The sequence below is a fragment of the Neomonachus schauinslandi genome, chromosome 4, assembly GCF_002201575.2.
Source record: "Neomonachus schauinslandi chromosome 4, ASM220157v2, whole genome shotgun sequence".
NCBI lineage: Eukaryota > Metazoa > Chordata > Mammalia > Carnivora > Phocidae > Neomonachus > Neomonachus schauinslandi.
In genome coordinates, this window is record NC_058406.1 from 41,656,946 (window position 1) to 41,680,185 (window position 23,240).

The window sequence follows — 23,240 nt, forward strand, 5'->3', positions numbered from 1 at the left end:
GTTATACTAATTTAATTTCTTAATTTCGACATCTGTGCCATCGTTATGTATGTTGCTAACATCAGGGAAGGCTGGGGTAAAGGTATGTGGGAACTCTCTCCTATGTTTGCAACTTTTCTGTAAGCTTGAAATTATGCTAAAATAAAAAGCTAAATAAATTGAGAAGTTCTCTAAGATGGATTCAAATACAAATAAAATTATAAAGCAAATGATAAACTAGGAAAACTATGTGACAAAGTGTTAACATCCTAAATCTTTAAAGAGCTTTTATAAATCTTGTCTTTGTCTCCTCCTTCACTGTCTCTTCTCCCCAGAACATCAGCTTCCTGGAAGGCAGGGATCTCTGTTTTGTTCCCTGCTGTGTCCCCAGCGACTGGAAGGCTGCCTGGCACATAACAGGCGCTCAGTATATGTTTGCTGCATAAATAATTGGACCACAGAAACATTAGTACCTCAATAGAAAAATGATTGAAAGTCATGGCCAGACAGCTCACCTTGCAAAAGAAGGACCATAGTAGCCCAAAAAAGCTTTTAAGTGTTCAGCTTCATTGATAAATTAGACATTTTCACCTCTCAAACTGGTATAGGATTTTTAGAGGACAATACTCAATGCTGAGGAGGTTTGGGGACACGCCTCTCCCCCTCCCTCCCTGTTCTGGCAGCAACCTTTCTGTAAGGAAATTTGCAATTCCTATTGAGGGTCTTAAAACCATTGCACCTTTGTCTTTACAATCCGCTTCTAAGAATCTTTTCTAAATCAGAGATGCTAACAAAGGTTTTTGTTCATGTGCTTGCATTTCCTCAGACAGGCCACATGGACTGGCCTTACCACTCACGCTTGCTCTTGGCAAGTCTCTTCTCTTTCGAGACTCTGCTCATATGTACCTGGAATTACATACAAGAGTATGGGTGTGCGTCCTTTCTTTTTTTCTTTTTTTTAAAGGATTTTATTTATTTGAGAGAGAGAGTGAGTGAAAGAGAGAGCACAAGCTGAGGGGAGAGGCAGAGAGGGAGGAGAAGCAGACTCCCCACTGAGCGGGGCTTGATCCCAGGACCCTGGGATCATGACCCAAGCCGAAGGCAGACGCCCAACTGACTGAGCCACCCAGGCGCCTCGGGTGTGCTTCATTTCTTAACCTTACACCCCAGCAGCCACTGTTGGAAAGTGGACTATATATTTTTTTTTCCACTGTTGCTAAAATATGCTTCAGTGTAAGCATATGGCAGGAGGAAGAGAGCTTAGAATGAGCTAGCAAGGCAGAAAGAGTGGTCCTGGCTTTTCCCACTAATTTCAACTTTGTCACAAGAGAGAGAAGAAGCAGGCAGGGGTCAGGGACTGGGATCTCAGAAACTCAAATGAGGCTTTTTCCCCCCTAGTTATAAGCAGATTCCTGCCACCAGAATAGTAGCTGCCTGCAAGGGCTTTTTACATCAAGCAGATCCGAAGCACCGAAGTCAGGGTTAGTGCTGGGGCCTCACCAGGCACACAGCTGCCAGAAGGCACCAGTCCACTGGGCCCTCGTGACCGGAGGGGAGGACGCCCAGGCTGTACCAGTGCTTCAGAGTTTGAAAATCTCTCCTGGGCAGAACCCCCGAGGTGCGAGGGACTTACACGGTGGTTTTCTAATGAAACTTCGAGGGAAGGCTGCTTTAGCCTGAGCAGAAAGTAGGAACATTCAAATTGTAGGAGACCAAATGAAGCTTACACCTAGGATGTACATTTCTTTACAATCTCCTTGAAAATTAGAATAATTTAAAACGTGGGTTGTGGCCAGGGTAGCTAGTTGCCTACCCAGTCTCCATTCTCTCCTTCCTTACCAACAGGAGCCCCGGCATGTTACGGGATCAGTGGGGCTCTGCCGTCAAACCCCATTTCCCAGCCTCGCTCACCAAAGGGTGGCCCAGGAGATGAAGTGGGAGTCATTGGGTGGTGCTTTCAGAAAACTCTTGAAAAGGTGCCCACTCAGCCAGGACCCTTTGGTCCTTTCCTCCAACTGTCTTCCTTCTGCCTGGAACATGGATGTAATAGCTAGAGCTTCAGCAGCCTTCTTGGACCATGAGATACACTGATGACAAAAGCCAAGTGGTAAACATGGTGGGGGGAGCATGGGATCCTGCTGCCCACAAGCTGCCCACCACTGGACTGCTGATTTGGGAGAAAATGAGCCTTTACCGCAGTTCAGCCTCTGCTGCTCTGGGTTTCTCTAACTACCCTCCAACGGCAACTCCTAACTAATACACGTGCTCATACTCATAATCGATGAACTCATCCTGCAAACTTTAATGAAGAATTACACTTTTGATTATTAAACAGGAAAATGTACATTTTCTTTTGACTTTGAATGCCCATGGGAAGACTTTCCAGGCTCCCGGTGGCATAAATGCACATGGAATGTGCTTGAGAGACATTAATAGCCATGTACATCAAGTACAGGCACCCTCCGGCCTGGGCCTTCCCGCATGCGCTTGGGGCAGGGCCACAGCCTGCCACCACCTCTTCTTACCTATTCTATGTCCCAAGACTGTGACATTCCAAATTTGCCCTTAATCCCATGTCCTCAACCTCCCAGGTGGGGGTTGTTCCTTCCCAAGCACGGCTCCTGAGAGCTGCATCCGATCCCTGAGAGGGTGACTGGGAGCTATAAATAGAGCCAAGTCATTACTTCATCTCTCTGGTGTTTTAATAAGATTGGAAAAAAAAGAAGGGGCCCAGCTCTGATTAGCATCCACTTGTTTGGGTGGTCTTCTGTGAGGCTGAACTCTGAGCAGATGTCGGTTTTCTGGAGCCTTGGGAAATGAATTCATGTCTCTGTGAGTTGTCCAGGGACATGGCCTGTTGTGTTCCTCTGGAATCATCTTTGAGAGATGGCTATCTTCCCGGCCCTGAGGTGTGCCGCCGGCCTTATTCCTGTGCTCTCTTGTCCCCTACATCTTTGTGACTTTTCCTGTGTCACACCTGCCCACACTTCCCAGTTCCCTGCCCTGGCTGTCCCTGTTCTCAGTTATCAATGCTCGCTGGCCACCTGCTCTGGGCCACAGCGAGGGTGAGGGGGCCCCCTCCGTCCTGGTGTTCTCATTTTCTGCACAGCCTCTCAGAATGTCAGAGCATCTAAGAAGAATCTCTGAGAGTGTCCAGTGCATTCTTCTTCTCTGTCTGTCCTAATAGGACAGCCTGGTGCAGGACTTGCATTTGCTGCTCTCAGCACAATGTCTTCACCCAGAGCAGGTGCCTTATAAAGGGGGGGTGAATGGAGTGGAAGTGACTGCACCCCAAACAGGGCATTCCCCTGCCTCCAGTCACATCCTGACCACTCTGCCCTGCTCTAGTCCATCCTTCCCAAACTCACCAGCTTCCTGTTTCTAAAGCATAACAGCCAACCTTTCAGCCTGGCTTCAAGGTCTTCAAGGTTGGATTCTGTACTGTCCTCCCAACCTCATCTCCCAGAATCCACCTCCAGGAGCTTCTGCTCAAGTCCTGCAGCTTCCTCATTGGTGTGTAGGCCTTTGTGCTTCAGAACCACAGAGCTAGAAGGGATCTTGAAAACTGCTGGGGAAACTGAGTCCTGGAAGGGCCACACTGTCTTATTGACAGAGTTGTGACAAGACCTCCCATCCCCAAGGTAATGGTTCCCTGTCCCCGGAAGCATATGACCGCTCTCTGCTGCCCCACTCTCTGACTAAGAAACAGTGACCGTGATGTCAAACCACTCAGCTTTGCAAAACAACTTGCCTTGGGGTTGAGAGCAACTGGGGAAAAGCCTCAAACCAGAAGGATCAATTTTCACCACGTGAAAAGCAACCAAGAGCAGGAGCCACTCCTGGAACATTTGACTCTGACACGTGTGTCCGATCCAGAGCCCTCAGCCCCTCAGCAGGGGAGGCCCTGGTGGGGAGGGCGGGGACTCCCGAGCACCAGCTCCTTCCACCACGAGGAAAGGCTGTTTCGAATCATAGAATCCAAGAAAGGATGAATCATAGCCACCAAATCTTAGAAATAATGGATCTTAGAAATGAAGCTTCTCGAAATTATTCTTCCCTTGGCCTCTAGGATATCTGCTCTCCTGGTTCCCCTCCTGGCCCTCTGCTTGCTCCTGCTCTGTCAGCTCTACGCAAACCTCTAATGTGGTGGGGGCCGAGGCTTAGCCCGGGGCCGCGGGGCCACATGCGTGGCACCTTCTCCCTGTGCCAGTGAGTCTCCTCTCCTGGCTCAGACCCCAACCCCATCAGTGACCCTGTATCCCGTGTCTGCCTTCAGCAAACACTGAGCCCCTCCTCAGAGCTGTTCTTGGCTCCAGGGTGCAGCAGGGAACGGATTTGTAACAATCTAGCCCTCGTGGAACATCTTATGCCCTGATAGAGTCACAAGAAGAAACAAACACACAGGATGTCAGGTAGTACTAAAGTCTATGAGGAGAGAGTGTGACAGAGGTTAGGAGGTGACACGGAGCAGAGGTGGAGTGAGGGGAGGAGCCATTAATCCCTACAGGAAGGTCCAGCCAGGCAGAGGCTGCAATGAGGACAAGGCACCAGGACGGGATCTTACAGATATTTGGCGACTGGCAGGAGGCCTGCAGGGCTGGAGGGAGGGGAGGGAGAGTTGGAGCAGAGATCACAGGCCGTGGGTATGTGGTGGTGCATCAAGCAGGAAGGGCCTATAGGCCATAGTGAACATTGCGGAGTGTGTTGACATGTGATGAGTCATGAGCAGGATCCCTCTGGCTGCTGGCTGAGACCAGACTGGAGGGAAGCAGAGAGAAAGCAGGGTGACCCGGTTGGACCCTCTAGTGAGATGTGATAGTGGTCTGGGAGATGTGAGAGTGGCACAGGAGGACAGAAGGGACAAGGGATATTATTTTGAAGGTAGAGCTGACAATTTGCCAACAAATTGGATGCAGGATATGAGAGATGGTGGCCCAAGATGGGCAGCCTGCCACCCTCCGTCTCCAGCTCAGGCTCTCCCGAAGACTCAGATCCACCAGCCAACCACCAGTGGACACCTTCCCCAGGATGTCCACACCTGCTCTAGCATTGTCCTGCGACTCGGTGACCACACAGCTGGGTGTTCAGGCCATTGGGATCAGCACCGCCCCCTCCTCCATGCCCTCCTCCCTTCTGCCCTGCGCAGCTCCTGCTGGTTTTACCTTCTGAGCAGCCTTCAGTCTGCCCTCTCCCTGTGCCCAGGGCCACCATTGTGTCCCTCTCCCTGCCTGTCCTCCCCTTCTCCCCTCACCCCCCATTCACCCCCACTCTGCAGCAGAGCGAGCCTTTTGAATGGGATCAAGCCGCTTCTGTGTTTCAAGCCCATTTCCTATGGCCTTTAGGATAAAACACAGCTTTCAGCCTGGGTTACATTGTCCTTCGTGATAGGACCCCTTTGCTTCTCCAGCAGTGACTGTTCCCACCCCAACCCCACCTCCCCCCGTGCCCCAGTCACGCTGAGCAGGTGAGGACATCTCCCCACACTTTCCCTCTCAGCTCAGGACCTTTGCACACCTTTGCCTTCACGAAGAATGGGCTCCTGGCTCCCTGGTCCTGCCACTCATCCCTCCCTTTGCCTCCCCTGAGCCTGCTCTTCGCTCTCACCTACAGCCCCTGCCTCCCTCATCGTGACTCCCACCCCCATGCTGTTGCTGTCTATTCGTGAACCTTTCTCTCCTCTGGAACTAGGGCCAGGCTTGAGTGCCTGGCACAGGGCGGGCATTGGCAGGGGTGAATGAGTGATGGAGAGGAGGTGCATGGCCTGCATGGAGTCTTAGGGAAAGGGGTTTGGACTTGGATGTATCGCTGGGTCTACAGCGCTTTCTGGGAGGAGGGCTCAGGTCCCTGACACACATGGTTAGCAGTGTCCACGTGGCTCAGGCAGGGGCACCACCGGGCAAAAATCCTGGCTCCGTGACCTGCCCACGGGACGACCCTGGAAAAGTCACTTCATCTCTTTGAGCCTCACTCCCTTGTCTGCAAGAAGAGGACCAAGAAGGAACAGGTGGTGAGGGGAGTGACTGCTGGCCTTCCTCAGTAGAGGCTGGGTGCACACAAGCAAGCTCAGTCGGCAAACAGCCACTGATAACCTCCCTGGTGCCCGGCTGCGTGCTGGGCCGTGGCTCCCATACCCCCGTCCTGCCCTCAAGGTGCTCCCAGTCTGACAGACGCACACAGTGCAGTGTTAACCCAGTGGGCTGCACAGGGGCTGAGCTGTTTGTGTGGCTTCTGTGGCCACACGAAATCCAAGAGCAGACCCTGGGCACCCCCTCCCCGTGCCCTATGTAGCCTCTGGCAGACATGGGGGGCCAGGCCTGTGGAGCCAGTGGCCCCAGCCCAGGTATGGCGTTCCCAAGCAGGGGGTCAGGGTGAGAGTTACCGGATGAGGTCCAGCAGGGCATCGGCAGAGCTCATGATGGCCTTCCTGCTCTGCTCTGTCGTCTCCTTCTGGGCCACCCCGCCTGGGTGAATGATGGAGACCATGATGATGCCCACGATGACTGCCATGAAGGTGGTCCACAGGTAGTACGCCACGGTGAGGATGCCCAGGCGGCTGGAGGTCTTGGCATCCAGGGAAGCGAGGCCGGACATCAAGCTGGGAGAGCGATGTGGGTCAGGGTCTGGGGGTGGGGGGCCACTCAGGCGGACCCACTCACACCCCTCCTGGCTGTGCCCAGCACCCTCACAGAGCTGGAGGGACCATGCGGGCATGTCCCCCCCCCCCCCCCCAGCAATCCAGTCCTGTGGTCCCTCTAGCCTGGTTTGTTGCTCTGTTCTCTGGTCCACGCCCGGGGGGCAGCCGCCACACCCTTGCATGCCTCCAGGCCCTTGCCAGTGCTGTTTCCTTTGTCTGGTGTCATTACCAGGTTCCTCCACTCGGCCAAAGTGCTACTCACTAGGTAAGACCAAGTGCAATGTCACCACTTTGGTGACATCTTGGACTACCTGCCTCTCCCCAGGGACAGTCCTTGGCCTCTGTCATGACCCTGGCTATCCCTGTCTGTCTCTTTCATCAGACTGAGGACCTGAGAGGAGAGGGGCAGGTGTGACTTCTCTGTGGGTCCCCAGTGCGTGTGGAGTGTGAGCTCTCAGGGCTGCTATCAGGCAGGGGGTTACTGCAGGCTTGCTGAATGAACTAATGATGGGAGTGAGTTAGAGCCTAGGCTGGGTCCTAGTCCTGGCTCTGCCCACTGCTTGTGGGACATCTTTGGGCCTCAGGATCCCATCTCTGAAATGGGGCCGTGGTTTCTTGGAGAGGTGCCACCCTATGGCCATCTTAGGTTACCACCTGAGCCCAGATTCCCCTTCGTCATCGTCTTGGGAGGTTGTGTTGAGGGGGCTTGTGGGTCTCTCTCTCCCCGTGGCTCCTGACCCTGCCTTGCCCTGGGCTCTGGGCCTACCTGTGCAGGTCAGCTCAGAGTTACTCTTCTCTTGGCTGTTGGTGGGGTGGGGTTGAGAGATTAGTTAAGGAGATGCTTGTGCTTTGCTTTGCTGCCAAAAGGATTTTTCCCCAAAGCCCTTTCATTCTTTCAGATAAAGGAAGTATTTGTCTGGTGTTGATCATGTAAACAAGAGTGGATAATCCCTCCCCATCCTGCTCCTCTTATCATTAGACTACACTCAAGCGGCACCCAGCATCAAGCTGAGCACTGTAAGCTTCTCCCCACTTCAGGCTGTAGCTGCTGCATGAGTGCCCTGCGCTTCCTTGCTCTGTTAAGACACAGTTGAAGGGTCCCCTCCTCCAGGAAGCCTTCCCTGACCACTGGCTGGGGCAAAGGCTCCTTCTCTGGGCTTCCACAGGCCCTGTGCTGTCCTTTGCCCCAGCCCCCACCTCACTGAGTTGCTGACTGTTTACTGGAAGTTCCTCCGGGACTGGGCCGGGGTCTGGGTCTGTTCAGTGATGGGTCCACAGAGTCAGGCACGCGACCCAGCTGAGTGTAGCTTGGTAGCAGCTTGCTGAATGAAGGAATGAATGAATGAATATTTACAATCTCTGTTCATCCCTTGTCTGCCAGTATGCCATATGTTAGTGATGGGCTTACGGTGGGTCTCAGACATAAATCCTGAAGGGCTCATAATGGGATTGTGCAGGTAAGGGAAATGGGGGGCTGCCCTGCAATTATTATGCACCAGAGAGATTATCCCCAGCCTGGGGCCAGCACATCAGCCGAGGGCCAAACAGCCTGCTGACCGCAACAGAAATCCCTACAGCGAAGTCCAACTGCTTCAGCTCACAGGGAAGCAGGGGCCCTGAGAGGACGACCTGCCTGAGGTCACACACAACACTAGCAGCAGCTGGACCAGAACACAGGCCCCAACTCCAGGCCTGTCCTCTTCCCTTCATGTATTTATTCAAACCTTTAGTGCATGCCCACTCCGTGCCATGCCCTGTGTCCACAGAAAGAAATCAGAATCTCTCCCCAGCCTCAAGCTGCTCCTGGTGTGGCAGGAGGGCAGGAAGGAGACAGAGTGAGACACTCCAGGACAAGTGGACTCAAGGAACCAGGAGCCAGGGTGGCTGCATTAGTCTCATAGGCAAGAGGACAAGGAGATGCTCTCTTTACTCAGAGGAGGGAGGGGTCACTTCTAGCTAGGAGAGTCAGGAAGGGCTTCCTGGAGGAGGGGGCATATGAGTGGTTCTTGGGAGGATGAGGAGGATTTGGAGATGGAGCAGATATCCCAGGCAATGAGACAGCAGTAGCCAACAGGGAGGCTGGCAAGTGTGGGCACAGTGTGATCAGAGCTTAGGTCAAATTCGAGGAACGGTGATATGGGGGACAGACAGACTGTGCTCAGGAGTGGGGGTGGCCTTGAGTGCCAGGCCAAGGGGGACAGGGGGAAAAGTGGGGTCCAGTACAATTCATCCCACAGAATTGGCTGGCTGTCTGAAAAGGGAGAACTCGTCAGATTTGAGAACATCTAAGTGAAGTGTACTGGGAGGGACCCTAAAGTGGTATTTGTGAGAGCAAACATCTAGGACGGACCTAAGAATGTCAATGCAGAATTAGACCGGGACTCAGGCCCCTAGTTCGTCAATGCAGAATGAGATTAAAAATTATAGCATACCCACACAGTGGCGTTCTGAGCAACCATTAGAAGCAATGGTGTCATTGGAAAGATGTTCCTATTGAAGGTTAGGTGGAGAAAGCAAGGTCCGAGCTAGTCCGTAGCTCTGCAGGGAGCCCTAGAGCCTCCTGTGACAGAGACCCTTCTCCAGGTTTGCAGTCCAGATGCACCTGCGCAGACATGCTTGAGGGATTGTGCTCGAGAAGCGTGTCCGTAACACATTGCAGAAAGGGACAAAGGGCCCCTCCGAAGGCGACCCGAAGAAGAAGAGGTCTAACACAGAGGTGGTTCCCACTCAGGGACTGACCAGGATGTGGGAAGGGAGGGAGTGTAGGTTCTAGATACAGCAAGAGAGGCCCTGGACTCAGGGGCTCTGGAAAGGAGAGGGCTGATGGAAAACATGGAAAGAATTCCATCACCTGGGCTCCAAGCAGTTCCCCTGTGGAGGCTCCAAAATGGGAAGGGTTTTCCTACTGGCTGGAGAGGGAGGTGAGTAGCGAAGGCGGGAGCTCGCGGGGAGGGAGCCGCTGGCAACGGCTGATGACGGAGCAGCCAGGTTGGTGACCGCGGGCGTTGGCGGAGGCCAAGAAGACTGGGAGCTCAGTACGAGGAAAGCCTGGGCCCCACGTGCGCATGGGCCACTCCAGGGACTCATGGTAACAAGAAAGCAAGTTCAAGGTCCCGCCTTTGACAAGTGGGGGCTCCTCGAGGTCCCATACTTTTGGGCCAAGCTGTTAAAGTGACCTTTCTGAGAACCTGTAAGCTGGGGTAGGGTGGCTTGCAAGGACTCACGTGGATATGCACAGAAAAAAACACTAGCAAGAGAGAGTTTACAGTAGCTATCTTTGGGTGGTGGGATTATGGGTGATTTTCATTCTGTTGTACTGTTTATCCACGTTCTCTGTTATTTCTAGAATGAGCATGTCTTGCTCGTGTGATGGAAAACACAATCCCTTGAGTACCTGGCAGCCACAGAAACCATAATCTGGACCTTAAATGTCCCCAAACACCTGAACATCCACCTCATTTGATCCTTAAAAAACATTCTAAGTCGGCACTGCCCTACGGAATTACAAGCTAGGCCACAAATGTAAAATTTTAAATTTCCTAGTGGTCCCATTGTAAAAAGTGAAAAAAATAAGTGAAATTCATTTTTTTGTGAAATTCATTTTAATACTTTAACCCGGTCTATCCAAAATATTATCATTTCAATACATAATCAATATAAAAATGTTTATACTGCTTCTGGTGTTAAATTTTTAATTTAAAATAATTTCTTAAAAAAGTTAAGTTCCTCAGCTGCACTAGCCACATTTTGAGGGTTCAGTAACCCACTTATGACTAGTGGCTGCCTTATTGGACTATGCAGCTGAAGTTACAGAGAAGGAAAATAGATCTCAGGGAGGGGGAAATAATTGGCTAAGCCACCCAGCTGGGAAGCTGTGGAGTCAAGACTGGAACAGGGGTTTCTGATTCAGAACCCTGTGGGGCTTCCCCTGATCCCAGTGCCTCTCCACAATAGGGAGCTGCTTTAACTCCTGTGGAAGAAAAGTGTCTTCTAGTTTGGCTGACCATGATTCTAATGTCATAGAGTCCATGTCATACCTCTATAGTTCAACTCAGAGTTGATGACTTGTCCCATGATGGATTTGTGGTGGTGAGCTCCCCATCTTTGGAGGTATCCAAGTGGAGCCTGGATGGCCAGCCACCTGTTCAGATGCTAGATCAAGGCTTCTAGACTGAGTGGGAGGTTCTGTGAGGATGCCCTCCAGTGCCCCTACTGGCACGTAATTTATGGTGAGGAGAGAATAGGTAACCTTGCCTCACCTACTCCCAGTCTCTGGCTGGGTGCTCCTTGGAGCCCCCGCGGTCCTTCAGGGCCCTGGGGAAGAGCCTCAGGGAGCTGAGAGCTCTGGGACTCCCTCCTGAGCCATATGGCCACCACCCAGAGCCCAGGGATTGTGGATCAAGAGATTGCAGTGATTGGGGAGCAGGCTGGGCTCAAAGGCCCAGCCTGTTTCAGTCTGGTAACTGCTCCACGTGCAGGGGTGGGGGAAGGGAAGCAGCAGCTGCCGGGCTCCTCATGGAGGGTGAAAGAGGCTGTTTACTGACCCGTCACTGGTTCTAACACCAGCCGCTGAGGTGGGTATCATGCCCACCTAACCTCGGGAGGCACCATTGCTGCCGTGCACTGCACTGGGGACAGTGGACAGAGTACCTGGACTGTTGGCCGCCCCCCACCCCCACCCCATTTGAAGTCCTCGGCGGCTCCCCACTGCCCTCAGAACTTTGCACACTCCTCCGTGGCCTTGGGTCCTGTGGCCTGACTCAGTCTCCAGCTCCTCACCCACGCGCTCCAGCCACCCTGGTCTCTATGCTGCTCCGTGAACCACCTTTGCACGGTTATTCCTTCAGCCTGGAACTTTCTATCTCCCCACCCTCCTCCCCACACACATTTCCCCAACCCCACTCATTTCCACTTGCCCTTTCCACGGCCAGCCTAGATGTCCTCTCTTCTGGGAAACCTACCTTGAGGTGCCATGTTACCCTTCGCCCGAGGGAACCCTGTGCTTCCCAGTTAGTTAGAGGGCACTCTGCTGGTATGCCCCCCTCTGAATCTCCAGGGCCCAACTGGGAAGCTGGCAGGGAATGAGTGCTGGTGAAGCAGGGAATTCCAAAGGAACCCAGTCCCCTTGCCCCCGCCCTTCCTGCTTCCCTTCCCTGTCCCCTCCTACTGCTGCTCATCTGTCCAGTCTCCACTGAGGCACCACGTCCCTCGGAAGGCCCCTCTGGGCCCACCTGGCTAGGCAAGGCAGCTCCTACCTGCTCCTACACGTATTCCTCAATAGGGGAGCCCTCGTCAAGTTCCCAAACCTCTGTGTGCCTCAGTTTCCACAGGAGGATAAAATGGAGGTAATGATGGTTGGTGGTGAGGGTTAATCTAGATTTAGCACAGTCTCTGGTACATCATAAATATTCAATACATTCCAGTTATTAGCATTCGCTCTACGATGTCATGGTCTCTTCTGAGACTGCCTGCCCCAGCAGACTGAGCTCCTCCAGGGAAGGGCTGGATCTGGCTCAGCTCCAGGTCCTCAGAGCCCAGGGCCTGGTCTGGGTGCAGGTTTGTGGAGTGTGTGATGTTAAGCCAAGGTGCCATTCTAGACGAGATTGTTAAAAGGTCAGCTTTGATGACCATAAGCACCCATTGTGGGTTCTATGAGAGCAAGTCCCCTAGACCAGCTCTGGTCCCCTCACCAGGTTTAGGGGACTACCCCTGGCACTGTGTATCTGTGTGACGTTGAGACAGTTGGCACCGGAACTTTTGGGAACAGACAGGGACTTTTTGGTGTGACTGTCTCAGGTAGGGCCCTCTCCTGGGTGAAGAGAATCTGAGAGGGTCCCTGGAGGTGTGATTCAGGCCTCTTCTTTCAGCCTCCCCTTCCTGGTCATTTTTATCAATGGCTTGGCCAAGGTCGCTGACGGCATGTGGATCGGATTTGCAGAGGACAGGAAGCTGGGAGGAACAGCTAATGTGTGGGATGAGGAAGTTGGGACGACGCAGACCCCAGCAGGCTGGGACCACAGGCCAATTCTGACACGATAAAACTGAGCACGGACATAGGTTGGGCCAGACCAGGCTTCCACAACTGGGGAGAGGAGAGACTCTGGGGTGGGGGTGGGGGCCGAGCCATAGCAGCAGCATGTGGGAAGGGGAACTTTGGGGTTGGCTTGCTGCCAGCTTGCTGAGTCACGTAAGGAATAGGGCTGCTGAAGGGCCGGTGGGCCCACTGCCTGTGGGGCCGGAAGCCTGGGAGCTTGTCAAGGAGGCCATGGACCCACCCTGACATTGAGACCCACTGGGAAAAGGATGGGGGAGGGAGGTGTGTGTCTTGCAGCTGAGGTAGGTGGTGGTGACAGAGATGCGGGCCTGGGGAAGTAGCTGAGGGGGCGGGGGCTGTAGAGCGGGGAGCAGAGCAAACCTGGGGAATGCTGGGATTGGTGGGGCAAGCCACAGGGAAGGAGATCTCAGCTCAGCACCAGGTATAACTTTCTGCCCTGGAAGGGACCACCTTGAGAAGTAGTGAACTCCCAGTCACTGTAAGTGTGCAAGCAATTGCTAAGGCCACCCGATAGGTAGCTTCAAACCCTGGTCTACTAGCATGACAACACCCATAGTCAAAACATCTTGGCGCTAGGATGTCTGAGACAGGAAGGAGCCCTGAGCCTCATGGCCAAGTCCTTGGGCTCTGGCCTTGGCTGACGCAGTCAGGGAAGTTCCCCCAAGCTGGTCCCGGGATGCAGCTGCAGGGAGTCCACTAGAAAGGCAGCTGGAAGGAGGCATCTGGGGGTCCATGAGAATCCCTTCAGCCCTTCCAAGCATCACGGCTTGCTTTTTCCCCGGAGCAGATGACAGGCCCAGCAGCTGACAGCAAGTACCACGTTGGCACCGAGTTACTCTTCCCAGATGGCTCTGCCACACCCCCATCCTCAAGCCAACTCTTTCTAAGACCTGAGGCAGGATGCCCAGACTCCTATTTGGCTCAAGTCAGGTCCCAGTACCCCTTACCCAGGGCACACATTTCTCTACTGCCTCTGCTTGCACACTTGAGAGGGCAGAGAACTCACTACCTTACGTCAGCCCCTCCATATGGGCTAGCTATGCTCATTAGAAAGTCCTTCCCAGTGCCAGAATGAAATCCACATTCAGGGAAGAGAACTCCCCATTCTGGGCCCAGCCCTGCCCTCTGGAGCTACATAGACCAAAGCTCTTTGGTTCCACTTTAGATGTTGTGGGGCTCAGAGTGCAGAGGTAGGATGGGAAAGGAGGACGGCTGGGTGGAGGGCGGGTACAGAGCCAGGCATGGGTCTAGCAGGACACTGCTGTCTTGTCATCCCCAGCTGCCCTCTGAAGGTCCCTCTTTCCCAGCCAGACCCCTGGGCACCAGAACAGTGCTTAATTGGGGCTCGCAAATAACAAGCTCACAAATAATCTGCAAATAACAAGCTTGAATGGAATCGAAAGTAAAAGGTTGGGGAACTAAAGCTCCCTCAGAGCTCACAGTCAACCACTCTCCACCAGGAAGGCTGTGTGCCCATGTGTAATAAGGGTCCTGTCCAGGTCCTAACTCCATGAGAGCTGAACTCCTACTCCTTTCTTTCCCACAAAGCAAAGAATGTCAGGTGTGAGGGAGCCAGAGTGTTCCCACGGAGGACCACTCTGGTCTACAGTTGCAGACTGTCCTCTCTACCATGAGGAACAACGTCCTTGGGATGCCTGGTTATGACCAGTGCCACCATGCCATGGTTAGGAGCCCTGCTCCAGAGGAAGGAAAAACCACCCCCTGCCCCAGGGTAGAAGGGAACATAGGTCTTCTGCTCCTCTCCCTCTGCCAGCTGGGCTCCTGGTGTCTCTCCACCGAGGGCTCAGGCTGGGCTGCCCAAGGGAGGCTTTCTCCAGGTCAAAAGAGACCCTCCAGGGCAGTGGTCTCCACAGAGAAGGGCAGTGGGAGCTTTTCAGAACCTCCCCCACCTCCCCAAACTCCAGTATGTTCCCATCTTGCCCCATGCTGAACACTTGCTCTGGGTGCTGTGGGTCCCAGGAGGGAATGAGATGGGCTCGTGGTCCTCAAGGAGCTCCAGCCAGTTGGTGGAGAGGCCTGTACTGGACAACACGGAACCCTGGGTCATGGCTGTGATTGGGAGAGGCCAGAAGAGGGTCTAGCCCGGCCTGGGAATCTAGGCTTCCCGGAGGAGGTGGCTGCTGAATGGATCCTTGCAGGATGAATAGGAATTCTCTACCTGGACAGGGGAAAGAGCATGGGAGCCTGTGATCGGTTGATAAAACGGGAGGTTTTCAGAGTCACCAGGCTGAAGGTCTGACCCCACCCGCAGCCCACAGCTGGGCCATGTTCCCCCTCCTGATGAGTAAGGCGGTCAGCTGACTGGGCAAGAGGGCCAAGGACAGATCCCAGGGCTCCCATCAGAGAGGTCAGCAGAGCTTTGCTAAGAGAAGTCGCCCCATGGCGTGAGGGGCAGAGCGAGAGCACAGGCTGCTCCTTCCTCCTGCCTCCCTCCCACTCACGGTGGGCTGGGGAGCCCGGGGCGGCTGCCCCCTGCACACTGGCTCCCGAACCAGACTCAACGGCTGTGCAGCCCAGGACCGTCTCCAATAAGTCAGAACGTGGGTGTTTGGGTGTTTTCTGCCAAGCTGGAGTTCCTCAGGAGGCGGGGGAAGGGAGTGTTAGGTTTCTTTGGCCAAACATGATTTCCTGATTCTAAGAAAAATCAGTTGAAAATTCTTACAAGAAACAGAAAGGAAAACAACACACACACAGGAATGCATATGCACGCGCAGACGTACACACCATACACACAGGTGAAAATACACACCACACAGTCCCGCACAAACCCACACACGCACTTGGATTTCTTTGCTGTGATGTGAAGCTTACAAAATATTCTGCCATGTTCAGCATCAGTGAATCACAAACACATGGATTCAGTTTCCCTTGAATGATGGCTGGTTTAAGAAACTGAAGAATGAGGGGAGAGGAGGGTTTGGCAAAGAACAAGTGGAGAATTAGAGGCCCTTGCTGGATCCAGATGTTGGTCCCACCCACCCCTGCTTCCTGGTGTCACTTGTCTGGGGATGTGTGAAAACAAGGCGCAGTTGACTTCCCAAGCTCAGAAGCAAACTCCAGCCCATTTGGGGCCTTGATGGGCCACCAAAAAATAAAAATAAGAAAGCACCTGCTGGCTACGGCTTTGTCAGTTGGCTGACGGCATTGTGTCTCTTTTATGGCTGAAGCCAAGAATGTGGTAAATAACAGAACTTGAGGTAACTCCAGAGTCGTGGGACACAGTGATGCCCCAAAAGGACATCCAGCAGCATCCTAAGTGTCGAGTGAAAGGAAAAGGGTTTCGCAAACTCTGCTCTGGCCCAAGTGGAAGATGAAAACAAGATTATGGAGACAAGGGTGCAGTGTGGACAATTCTTATGACATCACATTGAATGAAAAAGAAAAAAAGAAACACATAGACTTATTTTTGTGGAAGTAACAGTGACATCTCCTCTGAGAACTTAAAGGAACAGGAAGTTGCCAGTACCCTTTGGGGTAAACTATAAATTAAAAAGCAAAAGGGATCGAATAGTGACAGGTGCTATAACAGAGAAAATGGGAAAGGAAGGACCCCAAGGCTCCAAAGATTGACTTTTCTAGTGGAAGAGGAATGATTAGCACGGCTCTGTCCGCAGAGGGGCACAGAGAAGAGAGCGGAGAGCGGCAAAGCGCTCAGGACCCACCTAAGCACCACCCATGGGAGGCCAGTTCAAGGACATGACAGTGCTGTGGCAGGTCCTAACCATCTGACTATTCTTGCACCAATGTACCGGGAGGCAGAATTTTCTAAATTTTGTCTGAGGCTTCTGTGTTCATAGGTAGAGATAGCTCGTTTCCTTGCAACCAATTTCATTTTTAGAAAACAATTTCAAGGGCACCTGGGTGGCTCAGTCAGTTAAGTGTCTGCCTTCGGCTCAGGTCATCATTCTGGGGTCCTGGGATCGCACCCTGCATCCGGCTTCCTGCTCAGCAGGGAGACTGCTTCTCCCTCTCCCTTTGCTGCTCCCCCTGCTTGTGCTCTCTCTCACTCACTCTCTTTCTCAAATAAATAAAATCTTAAAAAAAAAAAGAAAACATTTTCAAATGGCAAATACAAGGTAAGAAGCACCTTAGTCCAGGGGAAAGGAGAGACTTCTGTGGTTTGATGGACACACCTTAAGACCTTGAGACCTTAAGATCTGCATGCAGAGTTATGAAAAGTGCCTCAGTTTGCATGAGAGGCTCAGGGGCCTTCTGGGAGAAAAGAGACTAAGATCCCACACCCTGCTCCCTGCCATTTGAAGTTAGGGTCAGGGTATACTAGGGTACCTATGACCAAGATCTGCTGGCGCTAAAAGGCCCCAGGGCTAACCCAACAGGAGGGAAAAGGGATCAGGGCTCAATCCCAAGGAGCCAAACTCAGGGCATGACTGAGGCTGCTTTGAGAACAATGACCAGGCACTTGGGGGATCTAGGAGCCAGAGCAGGGACACACACCTGAAGGGGGCAGGGTGCTGATGTGAACCAGACCATGCAGGGCCTGTGTTCGACAGCAACACCATGTGGAAGGAACCAGAGCAACAGGGCTAGTGGCAAGATCAAATCCTCCAGTTCCAGCTACCTGGCTGGAAGCTTCCCCTAAAGGAAATAAGCTGACTTTGGCCACTGGGGTATAAACCTCAAGAGGAAGACGTTAGGCTCCCTGCTGTACAGAGGAGCAGGCCCTTATTCGGCACATTCAGTTCTGAAGTCAGTACGGAGAACAAAAGCCAAGGAGAATTAAATTTGCCCCGGAGATCCCTTAAGTTGCCCATAAAGTTGAGGAGGTATAATTCCATGTAAGTTCACTCAAGACGGTTTTCTTGGGAAATGGGCTGCTGTTTCTTTTTTTTTTTTAATTTTTTTTATTGTTATGTTATGGGCTGCTGTTTGTTTAGGTGAACACCAGCTGATCACAACTGCTTCAGGGAAATGCTCACGCTTTGAGAGGCACGTGGGAACTGAGACTGGCTTAGGGTGAAGCGCACCCACCTCTCGCATGGTACGCTCATCAGGAGCACAGCTCTCTGAATGGGGGCAGCCTCCTGCCTCCTTTAAACTCTTTTTCTCGGTTTCCCACAGCATATGTCATTGAATTTGCTTGAGTTAAATGCATATATGATGGGACTCCACCAGGTTGACCCAGAAGTTAACTCAAATGGCAGACCCGGCGTCACACTGGCCATACAATTAAAAAACTAGATCGTCCTGCCAGCAAACATTGACCCAGTGGGTTCCCCGAGTGGCGAGCCTACAGGGAGAAATGCTCCGGCCAGAGACTGCGTGCACCTGACCTCCTTGGCAACTGGGGTTATCTCTGTGAATGAATACATCGGCATTTCGTGTATTTCGTTGCCTCTTGCCAGCATCGGAGGACTGGTCTCACCAGCTCCGGGGCTCAGATGAGGATGAGCTTCTGAACCAGTCAGCCAAGGACCACACCCTGGGCCTGGTGATTCACTACTAAAAAAGTTAGAGCAACCATTTATAGGGGAAAAGATCACAGTGGCAGAATTAGGATTCTGGGATGATAGGAGGATCTTTTTTCTGGATTCTCTAAAGGGTTTATAATTATAGAATTTTTTAAAGTACAAAAACGTCTTTAAAAGGCAACTCTGAATCATCCTCTCCAAGGGTCAGTTCAAATGTCGGTCATGAACCGTCCCTGAATTCTGCCTCAGCTGCCCTTCCACTGCTCTTTACTCATGTAATATGCATTTATTAGGCACCTACTGTAGAGCAGGCCCTGCGATGTTCCTGTAAAAGGGATAGAGGAATTCATATTCTTCAGAATTTTTTATGATAAGAGAGTTGTCCTTGTTTAGAAGAAATTCCTTGATGAGCCACGTGGACCAGAAGCTGAGCAGCACCTCCACACCCCCCCACCCCGCCCCACAGGAACGGGGCAGGAGTGGAGGTGACTTTTGAAAGACAAGGAGGACAGGATTTCTGGCTGGTCTTAAAATAGTGGTAAAGAGAAGGAAGGTGGGGAGAGAGAAGGAAAGAGGTGGATACACCCTATGTTGACCCCCAGTGATCCACACCCTTGGATAATCTCCCTCCCTAAGTGTAGATGGGGTCTGTGACTTCTAACTAATAGGATATGGCAAAGGTGATGGGATGTCACTCCCATGATTATGTTATATAAGACTGTCTCAGAAGTCTGGAGAGTGAGGGATCCTTCTCTTGGCCCTGATGAAGCCAAAAGCCATGTTGGGAGTCGCCTTTGGAGAGAGCCAGAAGTCAGGGAACCGCTGATAGCCTCTAGGACCTGAGGCTGGCCTTCAACTGATAGCTGTTAAGAAGCTGGACCCTCAGACATACAGCCACAAGGAAATGACTTCTGCCAACGACCCAGATGAGCTTGGAAATAGATGTTTCCCTGGCCAAGCCTTCAGATGAGAACACAGCTAAACGTACGCTTCGACTGCAGCCTCATGAGACCCCAAGCAGAGGATCCAACTAAGCTGTGCCTGGGCTTCTGACCCATGGAAAGAGGTAGATAATTAATGGCTAAGTTTGTGGTAATTTGTTCCAGAGTAATAGATAACTAATATACAGAGAGAGAGGGAACCCAGAGATGGCTGAAGGGCTTACACTCCTCAATATAATCCGTCCCTGTGATCTTGACTCCCAACTGTCAGTGAAATTGCTAAATTTGTGTGCTGTTTGAAGCAAGGGATCTGCGTGTGAATGGAAGACTGGCAAAGGCTGTCTGTCCCCTGACTAGTTGCAGGAGTGTGAGGGCAGAGGAAAGCAAGAGGCACTAAGAATTCCTGGAGGGTGAGGTGACAGCGACAGCCATGGCACACGGAATGGCTCTGGGCAAGGGCAACACGTGTGTGTCACGTGGACATGCGTGGTACCTAGTCCATGCGCCTGCGAAGGCTGCCACGAACACGGGGGTGCAGGTCTGTATCCGTGTTCCCAAGTGTGCCTGAGCCCAGAGAGGCTTCCCAGAGGAAGTGACGAGTAAGCAGTGGGTGGAAGAGGTCACCCAAAGGGGTTGCCTGCAGACAGCAGAACCGAGGTGGAGGGTTTCATGAAACCTCTCTGGGCCTTGGAGAAACCTGGTGAAGCTCTCATGAGTCAGAAAAAAACAGGCGACATTCATCATATATCAGGAGCTTTGCTGGGTGCTCCAAGGACATTATCTTATTTCATTCTCAGAAGGGAAGTGGGTGTTTTTCCCATTTTATAGGGAAGGTCACTAAGGCTCAGAAGCTGAGAGACTTGATTAGGTTCACACCTCCAGTGCATGACTCCAAAGCCCCAGCTCCTCCCCTGGAGTTTCCTGCAGATTCTCAGCCAAGCCAGCCAGTACCTGGGGCTCCCCACCCTCACTGAATCATGAAGCTACAACTGGCCAACGGGAGGATGCACTCAGCTGAGGGGGCTCAGGCTAGGTGCTGGCTTGGAGTGGATTCTAGAGAAAAGAGGCCTAAGAACGGGAAGATGCAGGACTATGAACTGAGGGTTTTTTTTGTTTTGCTTAACCATTCAAACACTTGTGGAACTTTTAAACCATCCCCTACTTGGGCCCCTTTGGCAGTTCTGGTTTAGTAAGCCCGGTGTGAAGCCTGACATCTGAGTGGTCAAAGCAGCTCTGGTGATTTTGCTCCATCCTAAGTGATGACCCCCCACACCAGGGTGGCTGCCCCTTGAGGACAGGGATCACCAGCCCTGAACTGGCCAGGAGCAAGAGCTCAGGGGACTGTGGGCGCCTGATGGATGGATGGATTACAGACCAGTTGAAGCCAAAAGAAGATGAGTTCAGGGATGCAGGGTTTGGGGCTCAGAAATGTGTCATTTTCCCCCCGAGAACATTTAATTCTCCCTGAGTAGGAAACTGAAAGCACTTCCATTTTTCAGTGGTACAGCCGCTCTGCACCAGCCCAAACTGTATAATAAACAAAGGAAATGTGTGAACACACACTGGCTTTTCTCAAGTTAATACAACATTCCGTTCCCAGCGCAGAGAACGCACTTTCATCTAGTGGAGAAAGACTGGGCCTCTGAGAGCCAGGATTCGGAGAGGTGGACAGGCCCTTAGTCACTAGGTAAGCTGGGTAAACCAAGGCCCAGAGTGCGGGTGCCTTACCTAAGATCACATGATAATTTGTGGAGGAAGCAGGTCGGGGACCCAGGCCTCTGAATCTGACTACAGGGCTTTTTTTTTTAAGTAGTTTCCATACCCAGGGCTCCTGGGTGGCTCAGTTGGTTAAGCGACTGCCTTCGGCTCAGGTCATGATCCCAGAGTCCTGGGATTGAGTCCCACATCGGGCTCCCAGCTCAGTGGGGAGCCTGCTTCTCCCTCTGACCCTCTCCCCTCTCATGCTGTTTCTCTCTCTCTCTCTCTCTCTCTCAAATAAATAAATAAAATCTAAAAAAAAAAAAAAAAGTAGTGTCTACACACAGTGTGGAGCCCACCGTGGGGCTTGAACCCATGACCCCGGGATCAAGACCTGAGCTAAGATCAAGAGTCAGACGCTCAACTGACTGAGCCACCCAGGCACCCCTGACTCTAGGACTTTTTAAAAGTTAAATGACTTGCCCAAGGTCACACAGCCAGGCAATGGCAGGGCCAGGGCAGGACCCCAGGTCTGTGTGACTCCAGGTCCGTGCAAGGGCCTGGCCCCTGCCCCTGAGGTGTTTGGATTCTGAATAAGAGGCGACGCCCGGGGAAGTAAGGATGGTTAGAGGTCAAGGTTGGGAAAGCTGCCTGACAGGAGTCCCATGCTTTATATCATAAGGAGAAGAAAAAAAAAAAAGAGTCCTGTGCTTCCTCCGCCAACATACTTGTTTAGCTGTCCTGTAACCTTGTGTTTTCTCTCCGTCTCCCTCACAGCCTGTGAGCTCCTCGGGGCCTGACCCTTAGGCGTCTCTGTATCTGCAGCGCGCATGACAGGGCCAAGTGCCCCGAGAGCACGGGGCATGATTGTTGGGCTCCTTCGCTAACTCACCTGACAGGCATTAAGGAGTACCTACTGTGTGCCAGGCACTTGGCTAGGTGGAGAGTGGAACCTCCGCAGAGTAGTATCTCTGCCTTTACCGCATTTGCGGTCCTATGGGAGTTAAAGAAACAAGGGGCCAAGTGAGTCCAAACAGGATGACAGCGTATGGTCAGTGCTGAGCAGGGAAAGGAGCAGGGCTTGGTGAGGCAGAGCGAAGCTGGTGCTGGGGGGAGAGGGGAGGGACGGGTGAGGCGGGCCGTTCTAAGGCAGTGATGTGCAGGTGGAGATCTAAAGGAAGAGGAGGAGGAAGAGCTGTAGAGTGCGGGGAAGTGTGTTGCAGGCAAAAGGAACAGCCTGTGTGGAGACCCTGAGATGGGGCAGGGTTGGTCTGGTCTACAAGGCCTGTGGGACTGGAGTGAGTGGGGCCTTGAAGTGGGGTGCAGGTAGGGGAGGATCAGGCAGGGCCTCCGAGATCAGGGGAAGGGTGGAAGGGTTTGTTTGAAATGCTGAGGCAGCCATGGGTGGGTTTTAGGTTAATGGATAGCAAGCCCAGATGGCTTTTCAGGAGGTGGTTCTGACCACAAGGTGGAGAACGGGTGGGAGGGGAACAGGAACAGAAGCAAGGAGGCCAGTGAGGGGACCGTGGAGTCTGGACCTGGGTCGGCGGGGGGGAAGCTGGGTTGGGTTTGGGAGGAAGAACCGGCCGCAGTCACTGATGGACTGGCTGACGGTGGGAGTGGGAAGGGAATAATTAGCAAGGGGGCTTGAAGAACTGGGTGGATGGAGCCGCCATTTATGGACCAGCAGAAATAAGGGGAAGGAACTGGTTTGTGGGGTAAAATCTCAAGCTGTTGCACTGAATTTGAGACACGTGTTAAGCATCCAGGGGAGATGTCGAATAGGTAGTTTGAGTGTGGGGGTCAGACGAGAGGCCTGGGAGTACTTGGGAGTGCCGGGCTTGCAGGTGGTACATCAAAGCCACGAGGATGGACGAGAGAAGTCCTGAGAAGTAGAGGAAGAGAGACTGGGACGGAGGGACAGAGAACAGACAACAGCTCTGAGGAGGAATTCAAGAGGGAAAGGGGCATCAGCTGCTCTGTCAAGTGCATCAGCTGCTATGGAGAGAGAGGTCATGGAGAGCAGGAACTGAGTGTTCTTTGGATTTAGCAACATGCAAGCTACTGGTGACTTTCACTGATTCACTGACTCAGTGAATGACTCAAAAGATGCATAAAGAGGAGACAACTAGAGTGGGTTGAGGAGTCAGGGAAAGATTTTGGAGGGAGGGAGGCAGCGTTTCAGCAAGATCCTTGGGGGGCTGAGTCCTGAGAGACCTAAATGCTACCTGCAGGAAGATGAACTGGGGGTGGAGGGCAGAGGGTACCATTCACTGGCCTCCCTGCCCTGGAGGGAAGGGGGGGAGGAGCTGAGGCTGGGGAAGCCGATGACCCTGCCCCAGGGGACAGAGCCACTACCCCCCACCAACATACACACAGGACTCAGAGGTGTGTCCATGTCCCTCCCTGCACAGAAGTCCTGGGAGGTGAGGATTCCAAACCCACAGCCTCAGAGCAAAGAAGGCTCTCAGATACCACCTGGA

At 52.6% G+C, this 23,240-nt stretch overlaps 1 protein-coding gene across 2 annotated transcripts in view; it reads right to left on the reverse strand.

Annotated features, from left to right (window-relative positions):
- The window catches only part of SLC1A7 (solute carrier family 1 member 7), a 43,040-nt gene that overhangs the window by 13,935 nt on the left and 5,865 nt on the right, over nucleotides 1–23,240 (reverse strand). The window contains exons 3-4 of one of the 2 annotated variants that reach the window (XM_021683913.1): nucleotides 6,359–6,574; nucleotides 1,964–2,009 (exon numbers count right to left, since the gene is read on the reverse strand). In XM_021683913.1, the coding sequence (XP_021539588.1) occupies nucleotides 1,964–2,009; nucleotides 6,359–6,574 (262 nt within the window). Of the gene's footprint in view, nucleotides 1–1,963; nucleotides 2,010–6,358; nucleotides 6,575–23,240 lie in introns of those variants that run through there. The other variant, XM_021683912.1, reaches the window with a different exon arrangement.